The sequence below is a fragment of the Syngnathus floridae genome, chromosome 20 (genome assembly GCF_059516105.1).
Source record: "Syngnathus floridae isolate MCC-2025c chromosome 20, RoL_Sflo_1.0, whole genome shotgun sequence".
NCBI classification, from domain to species: Eukaryota; Metazoa; Chordata; class Actinopteri; order Syngnathiformes; family Syngnathidae; genus Syngnathus; species Syngnathus floridae.
Window position 1 is genome coordinate 7756689 of NC_142432.1, and position 14154 is coordinate 7770842.

At 50.8% G+C, this 14154-nt stretch overlaps 2 protein-coding genes across 2 annotated transcripts; one reads left to right on the forward strand and one right to left on the reverse strand.

Moving 5' to 3' along the window:
- Positions 1 to 1361: 1361 nt before the first annotated feature.
- trpc1 (transient receptor potential cation channel, subfamily C, member 1) lies at positions 1362 to 10109 on the reverse strand. Its single transcript, XM_088364089.1, has 13 exons — positions 9635 to 10109; positions 8979 to 9133; positions 8810 to 8911; positions 8536 to 8738; positions 8331 to 8462; positions 8044 to 8239; positions 7598 to 7934; positions 6826 to 6965; positions 6608 to 6757; positions 5399 to 5583; positions 5126 to 5327; positions 1839 to 2033; positions 1362 to 1770 (listed from the first exon to the last, which is right to left on the reverse strand). Exons 1-13 carry the CDS (start codon positions 9798 to 9800, stop codon positions 1543 to 1545), a joined length of 2391 nt encoding a protein of 796 aa, XP_088220215.1. The 5' UTR covers positions 9801 to 10109; the 3' UTR covers positions 1362 to 1542.
- Positions 10110 to 11077: 968 nt separating this feature from the next.
- chst2b (carbohydrate (N-acetylglucosamine-6-O) sulfotransferase 2b) lies at positions 11078 to 13796 on the forward strand. The gene has a single exon (XM_088364139.1). The coding sequence runs from the start codon at positions 11601 to 11603 to the stop codon at positions 12996 to 12998; it is 1398 nt and encodes a 465-aa protein (XP_088220265.1). The 5' UTR covers positions 11078 to 11600; the 3' UTR covers positions 12999 to 13796.
- Positions 13797 to 14154: the final 358 nt, after the last annotated feature.

Sequence of the window (14154 nt, forward strand, 5' to 3'; positions counted from 1 at the left end):
ATTTCGCACCTCTCCTGGTTTTAAACCAGGCTGCTTGGCCGACGAGCCGGGTCACGTGATATGCGGTGGGATTCCTCCACTGCGCACGCGCATTCACCAACCAGATAGGAGTCTCAGAAATGCAATAAAAATACTAAAAACTGATCTTCAACTGCAATCTAGTATTCCTGACAGCATCACTTGTATTATATAATAGTAGTTTATTTCTTGGTTTATTTCTTTTCTCACTTTAATGGTATGTAAGAATGCCGGTGACGACAATGCTTTTTTTGGTTTTTCTAGCCACTTTTGTGTTTCGTCTAATACTTAATTTTATTTTGTAATATTTTCATATTTTCTAATATTTTGTGCATAATGTAGGCCTATATTGCATGCAGGCAAGACGATAATTTTAGTTCAAATCAATGGCGTTCTCTAGCGGTAGCAAATATGCATCACAGCCATTGGGAGAGACTTGCAGTAACAGCAGAGGCCACTAGAGGATAATATTTCTCCGAGTTTCAATGGCCTCTGGCAGGGGCAAATGTGCGTCACAGCAGTTGAGAGACTTGCAGTAATAGAAAAGGCCACTAGAGGATAGTGTTTCTCCGAGTTGAACGCTGTTCTTGTTTTAAACATATAGTACACAGTACAGTCAAACCTCGGTTTTCGACCACGATCCGTTTCAGAAGGCGATTCGAGAACTGAATCGATCGAATTCCGAATCTATTTTTCCCATTACAAATAATGGAAAATGTTTTAATCCATTCCAAGACTAAAAAAACGCCTTTTTAAAGCATGTTTTCATTTGCGCATTTTTGTCTGATCGCGCAACTGCAGCGCACCGCCGAACGCGCAACCGTTGCGTGCCGCCGACCGCGCAACTGCACTGCGCTGGTCGCATTATTGTGGCAGAGCTGTCGCTGAAATTTAGAAAATATTTTTAAAGTCCTGATATACTTTCCAAAATTTAAGTGGACCTCAGTGCGCAGGGAGCTTAATTTGGTCCGATCGCGCAACCGCAGCGCGCCGGGCGCTCACTGTCGCATTGCTTTAAAAGCGTCTTCGAGTTTTAGGATGGCTTTACTGCTCCCACTTGCTTTCTTTGGAGACATGATTAGGGGTTAATACAATCCCCAAAGTAACGAAAAAACAATAACGAACGGAGTCAGTCGGCATCCGGGCCGCGCGGTCGGGTTTTCTCGGGTCCTTTCCGCTCATCTTGCGAGATTCGACCTCCGAATTTTGTTCGACAACCGAAGCAAAAAATTCTCAAATTTTTCGTTCGAATTCCGATTTGTTCGAGAACCGGGACGTTAAAAAAATGACTGTACTTTGATGTCATAAGATTGGGGGAGGGGCATAAACGTTGCACCCCACGGTGAAATTTTGCATAAATATTTATTGGTATCTCTGTTCAAAACAACGGCTTCCTGTTTTTAGAAAAACGGGAGAATGCATGGATTGTGTTTCTACTTCACCTTAGTCAGTCAGTTTGTGTTTTCCTCTCAAAGAATACATGAGTAGCAGGAGGAGAAGTCAAGAGGAAAGGTAAAAAGGTTTCTAGCTCCTGGGGTAGAACATGGCGTATTTGGAAGTACGGAAGCCCAGCAGGTCCCGCATCTCGTTGCGGAACTTGGACAGGTCTTGGCGCAGGTCGTTAAGGTTCTCCACGGTGGCTTGGTCGGTGCTCTGCATCTTCTGCCGCGTGGATGTCAGGTAGCGATGCACCAGGCAGCACATAATCTTCTGGTAGTTCTCGTCACGTTTTTGTTTCAGGTTCTTCCATTCCTGCGCGGGAGAGCAAAGCAGCCGTGATGCATTTTCCAGAAAATCACCACCTGAGCGATTGGTCTTACCTTCAGGCTGTTCTGTCTCTTGACCCGCCCCTTGGAGGTATGTGAGCAGATCCACTTGCTCATACTGGTGAGCAGGTAGCAGACGGTCTTGGGCGAGGGCAGGATGTTGAATGGGGGCGGCATCGTACACTTGTCGTCAAAATAGCTTAGCCACAATTTGGCTCGAGCGAACTTCCACTCCTTGTCTTCGTGATTCTATCAAACAATCACAAAGATGGATTCATTAAGATAATCAGGCTGGGTACCCTGATTTGAAATCCAGACACCAGACCGGCTTCCCATGGGCTCACCACCTGTGGGAGGGGCCGAAGGGGTCGGGTGCAATGTGAGCTGGGCGGCAGCCAAAGGCAGGGACCTTGGCGGTCTGATCTGGCTGGTGTGCGAGGCAGAAAAATTCCGACTAGATATAGTCGGACTAGCCTCCACGCACAGTTTGGGTTCCGGTACAAGCCCTCTCGAGAGGGGCTGGACTCTCTTCCACTCTGGAGTTGCCCACGGTGAGAGGCGTCGAGCAGGTGTGGGTATACTTATTGCCCCCCGGCTGGGCGCCTGCACATTGGGGTTCACCCCGGTGAACGAGAGGGTAGCCTCCCTCCGCCTTCGGGTGGGGGGACGGGTCCTGACTGTTGTTTGTGTCTATGCACCAAACGGCAGCTCAGAGTACCCACCCTTCTTGGGGTCCCTGGAGGAAGTGCTGGAGAGCGCTCCTTCTGGGGACTCCATCGTTCTACTGGGTGACTTCAATGCTCACGTGGGCAATGACAGTGAGACCTGGAAGGGCGTGATTGGGAGGAACGGCCCCCCCGATCTGAACCCGAGCGGTGTTCTATTGTTGGACTTCTGTGCTCGACATGGATTTTCAATAATGAACAATGTTCAAGCATAAGGGTGTCCATGTGTGCACTTGGCACCAGGACACCCTAGGCCGCAGTTCGATGATCGACTTTGTAGTCGTGTCGTCGGATTTGCGGCCGCATGTTTTGGACACTCGGGTGAAGAGAGGGGCGGAGCTGTCAACTGATCACCACCTGGTGGTGGGTTGGCTCCGATGGTGGGGGAAGATGCCGATCCGACCTGGCAGACCCAAACGCTCTGTGAGGGTCTGCTGGGAACGTCTGGCAGAATCTCCTGTCAGGAAGAGCTTCAACTCCCACCTCCGGCAGAGCTTTTCCCACGTCCCGGGGGAGGCGGGGGACATTGAGTCTGAGTGGACCATGTTCCGCGCCTCCATTGTTGAGGCGGCCGACCGGAGCTGTGGCCGTAAGGTCGTTGGTGCCTGTCGTGGCGGCAATCCCCGAACCCGCTGGTGGACACCGGCGGTAAGGGATGCCGTCAAGCTGAAGAAGGGGTCCTATCGGGCCGTTTTGGCCTGCGGGACTCCGGAGGCAGCTGACAGGTACCGGATGGCCAAGCGGAACGCGGCTTCGGCGGTTGCTGAGGCAAAAACCCAGGCGTGGGAGGAGTTTGGTGAGGCCATGGAGAATGACTTTCGGACGGCTTCGAGGAAATTCTGGTCCACCATCCGGCGTCTCAGGAGGGGGAAGCAGTGCAACGTCAACACTGTTCACAGTGGGGATGGCGTGCTGCTGACCTCGACTCGGGACGTCGTGAGTCGGTGGGGAGAATACTTCGAAGACCTCCTCAATTCCACCTACACGCCTTCCATTGAGGAAGCAGGGCCTGGAGACTCTGAGGCGGATTCTCCAATCTCTGGGGTCGAAGTCACTGAGGTAGTTGAAAAACTCCTCGGTGGCAAGGCCCCGGGGGTGGATGAGATCCGCCCGGAGTTCTTAAAGGCTCTGGATGTTGTGGGGCTGTCATGGCTGACACGCCTCTACAACGTTGCGTGGACATCGGGGACAGTGCCTCTGGATTGGCAGACTGGGGTGGTGGTTCCCCTCTTTAAGAAGGGGGACCGGAGGGTGTGTTCCAATTACAGGGGAATCACATTCCTCAGCCTCCCTGGTAAGGTCTATTCAGGGGTGCTGGAGAGGAGGGTCCGTCGGGAGGTCGAACCTCGGATCCAGGAGGAGCAGTGTGGCTTTCGTCCTGGCCGTGAAACAGTGAACCAGCTCTACACCCTCGGCAGGATCCTCGAGGGTGCATGGGAGTTCGCCCGACCAGTCCACATGTGTTTTGTGGACTTGGAGAAGGCATTCGACCGTGTCCCTCGGGAAGTTCTGTGGAGGGTGCTTCGTGAGTACGGGGTGCCGAGCCAACTGATAAGGGCGGTTCGGTCCCTGTACCACCGATGCCAGAGTCTGGTCCGCATTTCCGGCAGTAAGTCGGATTCGTTCCCAGTGAGGGTTGGACTCCGCCAAGGCTGCCCTTTGTCACCAATTCTGTTCATAATTTTTATGGACAGAATTTCTAGGCGCAGCCGAGGCGTTGAGGGGGTCCGGTTTGGGGACCTCAGCATCGCGTCTCTGCTTTTTGCAGATGACGTGGTGCTGTTGGCTTCTTCAGGCCGTGATCTCCAGCTCTCGCTGGAACGGTTCGCAGCCGAGTGTGAAGCGGTCGGGATGAGGGTCAGCACCTCCAAATCCGAGTCCATGGTCCTCGATCGGAAAAGGGTGGAATGCCCTCTCCGGATCGGGGATGAGATCCTGCCCCAAGTGGAGGAGTTCAAGTATCTTGGAGTCTTGTTCACAAGTGAGGGGAGGATGGAGCGCGAGATCGACAGGCGGATCGGTGCAGCGTCGGCAGTAATGCGGACCCTGTACCGGTCCGTTGTGGTGAAGAGAGAGCTGAGCCAAAAGGCAAAGCTCTCAATTTACCGGTCGATTTACGCTCCTACCCTCACCTATGGTCACGAGCTATGGGTCGTGACCGAAAGAACGAGATCCCGGATACAAGCGGCCGAAATGAGTTTTCTCCGCAGGATGTCCGGGCTCTCCCTTAGAGATAGGGTGAGAAGCTCGGTCATCCGGGAGAGACTCGGAGTAGAGTCGCTACTCCTCCACGTTGAGAGGAGCCAGATGAGGTGGCTCGGGCATCTTATCAGGATGCCTCCTGGACGCCTCCCTGGGGAGGTGTTCCGGGCATGTCCCACCGGTAGGAGACCCCGGGGACGACCCAGGACGCGCTGGAGAGACTATGTCTCTCAGCTGGCCTGGGAACGCCTTGGGATCCCCCGGGATGAGCTGGACGAAGTGGCTGGGGAGAGGGAAGTCTGGGAGTCCCTCCTAAAGCTGCTGCCCCCGCGACCCGACCCCGGATAAGCGGAAGAAGATGGATGGATGGATGGATGGACACCAGACCGGAAAATTTAAAATTGTCATACTCACAGCAATTTGTCTAAAACTTTTATGGAGCATGGCCACCAGCAGCTTAGTCAACACAATGACCACCACGATGTTGTAGGTTCCGATAATCAGAGCGCCCACAAAAGAGCGCAGTTCCTCCGTGTAACTGATGCGGGTCACGAAGAGCGCCACGTGAGCCAGCGAGAAAATGTACCAAAAGAGGGCGTAGCACGTGCCCATAAACCTGCGAAGATGAGAACGACATAAACGATGGCTTGAGCCCGACGTTCGCTTTTGACCGACACCCAGACGTACGTGTGGAAGGCGTCGTTGCTCTGCTGCTGGCAGAAAATACCCTGGCAGTCGCTAGGCGGACTCTTATCCGGATCTTTCCGGTCCTTTCCGTAGAGCTGGGTGAGTCCGATAGTGAAGGAGAACAAGACCAGCAGGAATAGACCCAGGAACTTACCGAACTCCTGCAGCATCTGACCCATGGAGATCTGCCGAGAAATAAAGAGCCAGCCGAGACATTTACGGGACTGATTCTCTTGTACCACAATTTTATGAGCCCAATTTTATAGTTTATTTTTACGAGAGTCTTGCGGTTGTCATTTGCTTTATTCCACATGTACTTGGGGTTTAACGACACGTCACCCTGAATTATCCCCATTTGTTTTTCATAGTTTCAAGCGCTTTTATACCATGAGGATGTCAAATCATACCTCCTCTTTTCCCTGGAACCTTGAATCACAATTTCCTGAATACTTCCAATGTCTTATGGATCAATGGTCTCATGTCCTGGTAAATGCAGGTCATGTTCTTCATCTGGCACCACACAAGATTTAACTACCAGTCATCCGACGTTGTCTCTTCCCGGACTGAATGGTCATATGGCCCAGGTTTTATCTGAGTGTTCCTGATTCCATTTCTCTCCAGATTCCAAGAAGGACCCATGTCCCTGGAAATCCTCTATTGTCTTCAAACGGTTCGTAGGGTTGTACTTCCAAAGGGACATCAAACTTAACCAAGGGTTGCCTGGAGCCAAGATTCTGTGGCCCGCCATTTTACGTCCCTTTGACTATATTCCTATTTATTGAAATCTTCCACCATGTTTGTTTTGTCAAGAAGCTCATCTTTGAGGAACGCAGTGGGTCGGGACCTCATCAACTCTATTTTTAAAGATGCTAGGTTTGTTTATTTTTCAATTCCAGACCACTATGTACCAGATCTGACATATGCACCATTCACTCTTTCCTCTTACTTGGTGATATTAGTCAGATGAGAATTCTCAAGGTAAAATGAGAGACAGCCTTAACAGCACCGACTGACTCACACATGTGGAAACACGTGGGCATCCGCTTCATGCACCCCGACGCTAATCTTCCGATTTTTGTCCTTTCAACAACAGCGATGACATAACACTTTTTTTTCCAGAGCTGTTCTTTCACAGATGTGCTTCTCTCATCCATCACTGCATCCCACGCACAACGGCCTATTTCAAAGTAAGTAACATTACTTTCCTACCTGCAGCGGCCCCAGGATGGAGCTGGTGGTGTACATGAAGAAGAGGCGCAGATAGCTGAGGACATTGGCAAAGGCAAACAAGCCCTCGGCTACCAGGATGGGATGGAAAGCATCCCAGTTCTTTCTCTCGGTGTCCTCTACATTCTTGAACTGCGGAGGAAAGAAAACGTGTGTGTGTTTATATGTGTGTGTATATGTGTGTGTGTGTGTGTGTGTACCTTGCTGTTAGCAACTATCTTGAGGGCAAAGGTAGCCAAATAAAGGGAATTCATCACAAAGCTCAGCTGGTTCCTCGACTCATCCAGGAAGTCTTCCAGCCCCTCGTACCAAAGACGTTTCACGTCCGACCACACCATTCCTGAAGGACACAGTTAATTTTTGTACCCAACTGTCCATTTTAGATCTGCTAGCTCGTTTCTGTATGACAAAACCCAAAGCTAATACCTGACATTGGAAAAGCTATCAGGGGTTGTTACCGCGGTGAGTTACGACTGGCCGACCGACGAGCTTCTGCCTGACTGCCGCGAGCATGAGTCAAACCATCACGGTCGAGAAGGCGGACAGCCATTCCAGCGAGTCAACCATAGCGCTAATGCTTTCTTGGCAGCGGACACCCTGTCTAAACAGCCTCACGTGATCTTGAGCACGTGTCATCACTCAAGAGCGGATGTCGATTTGGTGAAAGCAGGCTCTCTATCGTTAAGAATCAAGACGGCTATTTGTTGTGTACACGCCTGATAGCATTATGGACAGACAGTACAGCCCTGCTGGACTGAAGCCAGGCTCATAACGCAAATGTCTCATTTATGCTCCACTAGGCAATATTATACATCAAATTAAAGGATATAATTGGCCTCATTGGCTCAAGAGTTATGCAGTTGCAGGAACACGGACATGTGCAGTTGCAGGAACACGGACATGTGCAGTTGCAGGAACATGGACATACAATTATCACAAAATGAGCAGGCTAACATAGCATTTTGAGCCCACCTATGATCCAAAGGATGAGCAGGTAGTCTATCATCTCCAGCGCCGGGCCCATGGTGTTCTTCTTGCCTTCGTTGTAGACTAGCGAGTAGAGGTTGAGCAGTAGTAGGAAGGTAAAATAGGAAGCGCTGTGGATGATGAACTTGACGAAGGGCGTGTGGATGATCTGGCCCACGCGGGAACGTGGCACCAGTAGGTAACAGAAAGAGAGCAGCGGCCACAGCACGGCCACGCTCAGCACCGTGGCGATCTTCAGGCAGGTGTGCTTGCGACGGTAGCTGGCCGTCTCGCCGAACCACACCGTGTTGAGGAACTGCTGACAGTTGGACTGGGACACAAACTGAAAAGCACATGCACACAAAGAACTCATCCAACTTTCCGGCCATGATGGTCAACAGTTTATCGTGCGGAGACAACTGTGAGCAAAAACCGCTCGTTGTCTGACCGACCTCCTTCTGGTTGTACTTGATGGCCAGTTTGAGGCGGCTGAGGTTCATGCGCTCCTCCAGGAGCCCCCGCTTGTCCACCGGATCCTCGTTGGACGTGTGGTTGAGGATGACCTCCAGCTCTCTGGAGTTGCGAGCCTGAGCCAGCAGGTCCTTGGCAAACATCTTGCACTGTTTGGCTAGCTCCTCGTAGTCGTTCCTGCACAATCAGGCAGGGCAGTAGAAGCGTTAATGGTAGCGACAACAAATCCAGAGACACAAAATATTTCTCTGTTAGTGTCAGGAAGCACCTGAACTCCACCTCCACCAGGCTGAGCTCTTTGAGATCTGTGCTCAGCTCAAAGGCCCTGAGGATGGGGTCTTCCTCTGTTAGCATGATGAGCGAAGGGCTAGCTAGGCAGCGGTAGATGTCCAAGCGGAACCTAACCTCCAGAGAAAAGAGGGGACAATTCGCTTGGAACAGATAAGATAACTGGGTGTTCTATTTCTTCGGACCTGGAATGCCGCAAGCTGTCCTTCTTGTTCTTGGCGTTGCAGAGCGTGCACTCGCATCCGACGGCGTGCGGCCGTGGCAGCGAGATATCCTGCTTCAGAAGCATGGTCAGAATTTCGTAGTTGTTCCTGTGTGCTGCCAGGATGACAGGAGCCACGTCCATGGTCGTGGAATACTCGGGGTTCTGGATTCGTTGCATTAGTTTCTACAAGGCGGCAAATTTAATTAGCTATTGCGATTTTACTGTGTTGACAGTTCTTTTTCTTCAGGACTCACGGCGATGGATGGCTTGGATGCGCGTCTGGGTCTGTGGTTGAGGAGGATGTCCACAGCTCCCACCACTTCCGAGTCGATAGCCACCAGCAGGGCGTCGGTGGCCTGTGAGGCAACAAAGCTCAGAGTACGATGCAAACAAAAACAGCCGACGTGTATGTGTGTTTACTACCTGACAGCCGTGCTCGAGCAGAAGCTGCAGAATGTTGAGGTTCTCGTTCTCGATGGTGATGGTAACGGCGTCACGGCCGAGCACGTCTACACTGTTGACGTTGAGCTCGCCGTGCCTGTTTTCCTCCAGTAGTTTCTTCACCATGTAGTAGTCACCTGGTGACCGAAGAAGCGCTGAGTCGACACGGATTAGCAATCCCAGTAGGGTGTTCTGCTTCCGGCTAGTTCCTGTTTACAGTCACAGCTCCCACAAAGGGCTGCTCCAGTTTCTGGGCCACGTTTGGATACTTTATATGGTCACGAGTGCTGTTTTGTGTCCTGCCTGTCACCATCCCATCCACATGCCTTCGTTCCTTTATGCTTCCTCTGCAAGAGGTGGTCAAGTTTTTGTGCGCACCAGCCAATTTGATCATACACTATAAGTATCAAGGTTTTTGTACCTATATTTTTTCATGAATTACAGCAAATCCAGAAATTATGTGCAGTCGCTCTTTTGACCCTCTTTTCATCCTTCACCCAAAAATAAATCTAATTTGGGTTTGAATTAATCCGAAACAAACAATGCAAGCACACAATCGTCCCATGATGGGGCAACTAAGAAAGGAGGTGTTTCAATACTTTTGTCCATGTCATAATAACACTTGATTGTGCACTGACCTTTCTCGCAGGCAAGCAGAAAGAGCTTCTCATCCAGCGTGGTCTCCTCCTTCACTTCCCTGACGTCTTTCAGGGCGAGGAATTTATCCGGGGAGGAAGCGTCCGTGCCCTGGTACAGCGCTGCCATCACGACAGAGAGCGAGCTGCTCCAAACACTGACGTGCATATCCCCCCTACTCTGGAGCCGAGGGGGTTTCTCAAGGGTGCCTTTTGTTGCAAGCGCTTCGCGGTGTGACCATTACAATGTCAGCCGGAGTCCAAAGCTCGCTTGCGCACGCACGCATGCACGCGAGAACGCGGCCGTGACGTCAGATCGACGGGAGGAAGTGGCGGTTGAGGGTCCGGGAAGACGAGAGGACGAGCGCTGTGTTTACATGCGCCATCATCGTTGATGGGGCTGGGGGGAGAGCTCGGTGGTCCTGATGCTGCTGCTGCTTCTAATGGTGGTGCTTGGGACGAGGCGCGTACTGCGCATGCGCGCGCCTGGAGATGTCGATTGCGTAATAGACACCCATTTTCACTGCAGCTTTTCAGCGCGTCATCGAAATACTATACATTGATTGTAATTTTGATAATGATGATAGCAATACCATAAAAATTGAGAAAAAAAACAATAAACACAAATACAATTATGAAGCATAAACGATGCTCTTATGAATATGATTCCAATATGATTCTAGTTTTCATTTTTAAACATTTGTATTATGTTAGACGCCCTGAAATGTCGTACTGCTGCGTTGAGAACTATTTGTATAGGATGGTACAAGTGTAAACAATAACGTGTTCTGTTACGTGTTGTACAATTACAATAAATTGCAGTAGTTGTAACAAGCAGCAGAGGGCAGTGTGCGCGTAGATTTAATGTAATCCGTAACATGAATTTAGGGGAACAAAATAACTTGACATATGAAGTATAATTTCCCCCCTCTTTGGGAGAAAGCTACATGTAAAACTAAGTGGTCCACGGAACAGGCCCGAACATGCAGAAAAGGAGCGGAAATATTGAAGAATGCTGGGGTCTAAGGCTACAACATCATCTAAATCATGTGCATTCAGTTTTTCACATTTTGGTAAACAGAGTATACACATTGTGTGACGATGTCAATCGACCAGGATTCAATATTTCACAATATTGTGACAAAAATCACAAATGTGTAAATTTGAGTCTAACAAACGCAAGTGTTCAATGAAGTATCACTTTAAACAAAGTACACCACCGCAGTCATGATGTTGACGTTTTTGTATGTCTCAAATCATAGAATAAAGTAAAAATATCAACAGATTTGACTATTTTTTCAGACATGGGACGTCACAATATTAGTCAGACCGACGGCTTGCTCAACCAATCGCAGGCCAAAACGCCAACATGACGTCATACAGCTAACCAATAGTGTTAATCCACAGGCGGAGCTTCGCCGTAAGCTTCAGATTGAATGTGTCCAGTGTACGTATTTGTCAAAGCGGGAGCAAAACGGGAGGAAGTGTGCAAACGCTCTTCAAAATATCCAAAAACTGCATTTATGTGTATGTGTGGCTTCCTTGCAGCGGATGTGGATTGAGTCGCGGTGAGCTCCGTCAAGCCTCCTCGCCGCACTGGTGAGAAGGGAGGGGGGACTATTTTATTGTCTGGGATGCGCATTTTCGGGAGTGGGGGTGGGAGGAGGACGCGTCCCGCGGCGAGAGCGCGTGGGGGAGTGCTCCGGCTCCAATATGGGCGTCTGGGACAATAACGACTCGCCTCCTTGTTACCTCCGCTCTCATCCGGCGTTGCCATGAAGACCGTTGCGCAGTGCAGCGCCAAACATCATAGCCGGATTTGGGATCGGCGAGGATTACATAAAAGAATCATCCTTGTCTAGACCCCCCCCCCCCCTCCTTTTTTTTGCTTCTCCATATCCCCTCCACGTCTCGTGTGCATGTAAGGAGAGTCACTTTTGGGGCGGTGGGGGCTGTGTCGTGGGCACAGATGAGAGGCAAGACATATCACCCTCCGCTGAAGTTGACAGCACCCTGGGAGAAGGATGCTGGCTTCGGCAGGAAGCTCAAGACCTACAGGAACCATACCAAGATAATAGCGCAGCCCGGCATCGTGATGAAAGTGCTGCGCAGGAAGCGGATTGTGCTGTATGCGGCCTACTTCCTGCTCCTGGTGCTCACTATGCTCAACTTGGCCAACTACAAGTGGACCAAGGAGCCGCAGCCTTGCAGCCACCCCATGAGGGGCGCCGCCTACCAGGGTCGTTCTGACCTGCGCTACCTCTACAGGCCCTCGCTAGCCAAGAAGAGGCAACTCATCTACGTGCTGACGACGTGGCGTTCGGGCTCGTCCTTCTTCGGCGAGCTTTTCAACCAGAACCCCGATGTGTTCTTCCTGTACGAGCCCATGTGGCACATCTGGCAGAAGCTGTACCCGGGCGACGCCGTGTCTCTGCAAGGGGCGGCGCGCGACATGCTGAGCTCGCTGTACCGCTGCGACTTGTCCGTCTTTCAGCTTTACAACAGCCCTGGGGGTAAAAATTTCACCTCGTTGGGGTTGTTCGGCGCCACGCTTAACAAGGTGGTGTGCTCCTACCCGCTCTGCTCGGCCTACAGGAAGGACGTGGTGGGGATGGTGGATGACAAGGTGTGCAAAAAGTGCCCCCCGCAAAGCCTCCGGCTACTAGAAGACGAGTGCCTCAAGTACAACGCGGTGGTCATCAAAGGGGTGCGCATTCTGGACGTCAACGTTCTGGCGCCCCTCATGGAGGACCCCTCCTTAGACCTGAAGGTGATTCACCTGGTCCGAGACCCGCGGGCGGTAGCCAACTCCCGCATCAAGTCCCGGCACGGCCTCATCCGGGAGAACCTGCAGGTGGTGCGCAGCCGGGACCCCAAACTCCGCCGGATCCCGTTCGTGGATGCCGGCCACAAGGCCAACAAGAAGGACGGCTCGGACTACCACTCCATCGGCGCCATGGAGGTAATCTGTGACCGTACCTCCCGGACGCTGAGGACGGCGTTGAACCCGCCTGGTTGGCTCAAGGGCAAGTACATGGCCGTGCGTTACGAGGACCTGGTGGACAACCCGGTGAAGACGCTGCGCGGCATCTACCGCTTTGCCAATCTGACGGCCAACCGCGACATCGAGTCGTTTGCCCTCAACATGACCAGTGGATCCAACTCGTCGTCCAAGCCCTTCATCGTGTCGTCGCGCAACGCCACGCAGGCGGCCAGCGCTTGGCGGACGGTGCTCAGCATCCAGCAGATCAAGCAGGTGGAGGACTACTGCCATCACTCCATGTCTGTGCTGGGCTACGAGCGTGTGCGGACCGCCGGTGAGGCCAAGGACCTGAGCAAATCATTACTGACGCACTCCAAGCTGTGAAGACGCCGCCAAAGACGCAAAGTGGGGGAATCTCGTTGGCCTCACATTGGGAATGTAGCGCCTTTTGAACGGCGCCTGCAAGGACCGATCGCTTTTTTCTATCGGAACACTGGATGCCATTCGTTGCCAGGCCTACTAATGACAATGAAAATCTCTTTGCGCAGAGGTTCTCAAACTTTTTGGGTCTGGGTCAGGAGCTCCTTGAGAATGTTTTTCTAAAGACCACCTTACAATCCAATCATCACAATTAGGGACGGGTTCGATACCAAATATACACTCTTTGATACCAAGTACCGATACCTGCAGTGCTTTCGGTATATCAGATTTGATTTAAATAAATTTGGAAATTATAATTCAAGCAAAGTATGAATCTTGAACCAGCCACCAGTTTGAGAACCTCTGCTGTGACGTTTGTGTAAATTTAAAAGTGGATGTTATTTTTTGAATGTTTGGAAGAAAAAAAATGTTTTCCAGTCTCCATATCATTTGTACAAGTGAAACTAGTGGATGAAAAAAAAAATGTTTAAGGTCAAAGACAATCAATGCCATGTTCGAGTAGGCCGACGTCAGACTAGATTATTTTCAACTTCAATTGTTTGGTTTTTTTGTCCTTGCGGGATGATGCACTGTGGACAATGCCTCGACTGCTGCGGAGCTGCCAAAGTCCTCGTCGTCGACGTGAGCAGTCTTGTTTTTCCAATGTTTACAATCGTTGGCTTTACTCTCATCCAATGCTCACGTGACCTCCATTGGTGGTGATGGGGGGAGGGGAATATCCAGTAAACAAGCAAAGAGTTACTACGTCTTTTATCCCGTGTATTGATTCGGTATTGCATGCGAACTGACATTTAACACCAGAGGTTGCAGTCATATTTTTTTCCCCCACTCAGTCTTTGTTGTGGTGTGATAAAAGAGAAGACACAAAAAAAACATGATTCTCGATGCTTAAAGTGGCCCCAAAATGACACATGCAAAGTGTAATCTTGTCATTGTGTGCTTCCACAATGACAAGATTACACAGTAAAGTCTGAGGGAGCTCCTCCCCCCTCCCTTCCTCTTCTTCATCTTCTTCTCGCCATCAGTTTATTCTCCCTTGCATTGAAACAGCCGCTTCACACTTCAGTGCCTTTAAATTGCCCCCCAAAAAAATTTCATT